The sequence below is a fragment of the Bactrocera latifrons genome, unplaced genomic scaffold (assembly GCF_001853355.1).
Source record: "Bactrocera latifrons isolate USDA-ARS-PBARC rearing strain unplaced genomic scaffold, ASM185335v1 scaffold_83, whole genome shotgun sequence".
NCBI classification, from domain to species: Eukaryota; Metazoa; Arthropoda; class Insecta; order Diptera; family Tephritidae; genus Bactrocera; species Bactrocera latifrons.
The window spans coordinates 755,860-760,227 of NW_017537523.1; the positions used below are offsets into that span (position 1 = coordinate 755,860).

At 31.8% G+C, this 4,368-nt stretch overlaps 1 protein-coding gene across 2 annotated transcripts in view; it reads left to right on the top strand.

The window, feature by feature from the left end:
- The window catches only part of LOC108977037 (putative fatty acyl-CoA reductase CG8303), a 42,907-nt gene extending 40,947 nt beyond the window's left edge, over positions 1-1,960 (top strand). The window contains exon 7 of one of the 2 annotated variants that reach the window (XM_018946532.1): positions 1,136-1,960. In XM_018946532.1, coding sequence (XP_018802077.1) covers positions 1,136-1,268 — 133 coding nt within the window. In that variant the 3' untranslated portion in view covers positions 1,269-1,960. The remainder of the gene's footprint in view (positions 1-1,135) is intronic. The other variant, XM_018946531.1, reaches the window with a different exon arrangement.
- Positions 1,961-4,368: the final 2,408 nt, after the last annotated feature.

Sequence of the window (4,368 nt, forward strand, 5' to 3'; positions counted from 1 at the left end):
CTCAGTTTGACGGCACGAGCTGTTTTGCTCGTCGATCCAAGATGGATCTCTTTTAGACAGCAAGAACGCAGGACCGTTGTGGTACCTATAAACTGCTCAAAATTGAAACATTTCTTAGTATTTCTCATTTAGTGTAACAGCACCAGCTATTTTGCTGACATCAGATTAGATTAGATTAAAAGTTCGATCCAAAATCCACTTGGACGGCTTATAACGCCGGCCAGTTATGGTACCAATAAACTCCTAAAAACTGTATCATAACACCCTAAGCGCTTTTAGCCAATCACAAATTTGTTGAGACTGCTAATATTAGTTTCAGCTTTGTTTAAGGTTGCCGAGACGTTTCAGCCTCAGTCCTGCAAAAGCTTGACAAAGTAATAAAAAGTACCTGCATGTTTCCACCTCACCCTCCTCTAAGCAACTTTGACAACAGACAAGATTTTAACCCTTACCGCATGAATGCCTATTGGACCTTGTTCTGTATATGTGTAAGAACTTCTACAATTGCAGCAAGATGAACTTCGCTCAAAGCAATTAGTTTAGTAGGCCTCTTGCGTTCGACTTTAGGTCTGTAGAACCTCGCAGCCGCACAGAAACTGGTCGTCGACCAGCACATGTTAAGTGCAGTCGATGTCCATCGATCGAGTGCTAGAATGCAAGACGCCAATGTAGATCGCAGCCTCATTCTCACATGAGCAGTCTCTGTCCCTCTACCTAGCTCATCTGATTTGCTATTGTCAGTGATTCCGCTGTGACCAGACAATCAACTGATCTTGAAGTAGCTTGAAGCTATTTCTAGTGAGGACAGACACTCTTTTACTAGCTTTGAACACACAGCTATCGAGCTCAGCGCCGCTGACGTGCCCGAGTGTTGCCGCTGACGTCACAATAGCGGAAAAAGAGAAATATGATGAAGTTTTAGCAGAAAGCTTTACAGTGTTCACAGTTACCACATCAGAGCTTATGCATTTTTATGACAATCCATTTTTTTTTTTTTATTCCTCCTATCATTAGTCTATTTCATCCTAAAGCAACGTTACAAATTTTTATCACTCTAAGAATGTATAATTTTTATTGTTCTGCTATAACATACCAATTTTATTATATTTTCTCTTCACCTCATACAAATTTATAGTTTCAATATCATACACTATCTTGGCTTCTTCGTGCTGTTCCTCGTAATCTTCGGCATTTGCGCACTGCTCTTCGGCCTAACTATTGGACTTACATTAGCGCTGGCAATTTGGGGTTTCCTGGTGTGGTTGTGAGCGAAAGGAGCGCCATTTACTAGAGCAAAATTGACAAACTCTTACAACTATCAAATTCACTTCGTTGCATGTAAAAGCGCGGAATGGGAGCACTTTCCAAAGCCTGCTACTTTTTATAAAATTATAGAGCACGACGAGAGTGTCTTGTTCTTTATACCTACATATTTGTGGGCGTCTATATTAGTATAATTTTTAATTTTAATTGTTTTAACTAAATACAACAAAATAGTTGTGAGTACAAGTCATTGTTAGAAGCCAAGGAAACAAGCAATTCACATAGCAATACAAATACATATAAACAAGTTATTAAACTATAAAAGTATATATACATATAAATTTGTTATACTTGTAAAAATAGCTATTTTACTAACTTTTGTTTCTTGAGTACAAAAGTTGATAGTAAAGCAATCGAATTACTTTTAAGCACACAATAAAGCTATTTTCTTAAAAATACGTAAACCAAATTGAATGTTTTCAGGAAATATATTTAAAACAAAACAATTATATTCGCAGAGATATAAATAATATTTTTACAGTTACAAATATTAAACGATACAAAAAGCGACAAATAGTCTGCTAGAAATATGATTTATTAGCAACAACAAAATAAGTTCCATAAAAGCGAACCGATTAATTTATAGTTTTTAGCATAACTACATATATACATATATATAAATTTGTATGCTGTGCAATTTAACGATAATAAATATAATTATATAACATAATATAAAAAAACTAGGACGATTTTTTTACTACAATATTTGCGGTTATGTGACTCTAGTATTTGCGAAAAGTACTTTAATGTAGTAACAATAAAAAATAGTTCGTAAAAATTATAATAAGAAAGTAAGTAATGAAATTTAAACAAGAAAAATATGTTAACTTCGATTACACCGAAGTTTTAATACCCTTCAGAGTTGCATTTTTTACAGCATAAAGAGTTTAAGGATTTTCACGGATTTCTTCGAGTAAAAAACAACATTTTTCCCTCTCGCCTAAAAAAAAAATATTTTATTCAAATATTTTATTGTTACAAATTTACACTATTAACAACAAAATTCTGAAATTCTCGGATAGAACCGGAATCTCGGATAAAAACTCGGATAAAAACTCCTTACAGAATCATCTAAATTTAAAAAATACGTGTTTTAGTTATAACCTTAACTTAGAACTTGGGCGAAGGAAAAAAACTGATAATTGAATGTTTGGCAGACATTTTTACAAACAAAGAAAGTGAAAGTTTTCAATGAAAATTTCGCAACATTTCTTTTTTTTCCAAATAGTTGTAATCGCAAAAAAATCTTTCGACCAAGTTTTTAAGATTTGTTTTACAAAGACCTGTCAAAAATTTCATGAAGATCGACTGAACACAGTTTCGAAAAAAACGCGCTTTTAGCTCGTTCGCCGGTATGGGCGCCAGTATGCCGGTACGTCGGCCTTCTACGTCGGCACAACGCTTTCCTTTCATGGGCAAATGCATTTTTTCGAAAAGGGACAAATCGCATGGTGCCATATCAGGTGAATACATGGAGTGGTTAATGGTTAAAATGTAATTTTTGCTCAAATAATCGGTCACAAGCGTCCTTCCAATGCAGGATTCTGAGAAATTTTTGGTCGTCAGTCAATTTGTGCGGAACAAGACGTAGACCCACCTTTCGTAAGCCGAAATGTACGGTCCAAATGCGATAAATGGATGTTTAAAAGATGTTCAATTCCATTTCCATGAATTTTGACTGATTTTTGGTGAATTCACGCACAGTTTCGATGGAATTTCTGGCGATCACGAATTTTGATTGGCCCACGAATACTTTGACAACGTTGAAACCACTCGTGCACTCTGCTACGGGATAGGCAATCATCGCCATAAACTTGTTTCATCAGTTGAAACGTTTGGGTAAAAGTTTAACCAATTTTAAAACAAACTTTAATGTTCGCTCTTTGTTCGAAACTTATTTTCGCACCGATACACAAACATACTGACACTTAAAACGCATTAACTTCACTTCCAATCAATGAAATATCAAAGATAAAGAAGAGCAGATTCTACGCACCAGTCGACATATAGATTTTTTCACCGATAAATGTTCTTTTATAAACAATTTAAGGCCGTAATCAATTTTTTGGTCACAAAGGTTTTATTTTTTTGAAAATTCCCTCGATTTGCTTTACTATATTTAATATTACTTTAACAAAATCTGTTTTGGTTTTTTAATTTCCGAGGATCTAGTTCAAAGTTATATTGGTCACCGCAAAACGTATTTTTTGAGAGGAACTCCCGGAGATCATCTATAGTTCCTTTACAAATAAATTTTCTTACTAATATAATATTAAGTCTTAAAATACCATAATAATATGTTTAAAAATTTTTGGACCAATAAATTCAAAAATTTTCTCAGAAAAAATCTGGAAAATTCACTTTTTTTGACCTTCTAAATGTATATAACCCCTTAATTCTTTTCTTTAGACTTTTCGAATATAACGGCATAATAACATATGGTACAAAAATTTATATATTTATGGATGCCTAAATGTATGCAATACTTGTGTGGGAAGTAACAGCTTTGTATTTTTTAGTAGTAGACTGAAATTTTATTATTTTATAGCCACAAAAAGCTTTTCATATTTGGGACTTTATTAAAATAAGAAGTATTATTAATAATAACGAAAAATACATATTAAAATTTGTAAAAAAAAAAAATTTTTTAATTTTATAGTTTGTAAAAAAAATTAAAAAAAAAATTAAATAAATAACTACAAAGAAATTCTAACCAATTTTATATTGAATAAAGTCAAAAGTGTAATTTATAAGTTAATATTTATGTAATTATTTTCATGGAGCGTATTATATTAATTGATTCTTATTTGTTAATATATATTTTTTTTTAATTTCTCAGCCACCAATTAAAACAATATTTTAAACAAGACATCTAAATAAATTTTTTTTTTGTAATTTTTTATTATCTTATTAATACTTTTCAATTCTTTTCCAGCAATATTATTTATCGGTCTTTTTATTTATGATTATTAATCATTAAATGAAATATTATAATATTGAAAGCAAACGGAATTTAGAGAAATTATTATAAGAGAGAAGAGCTAT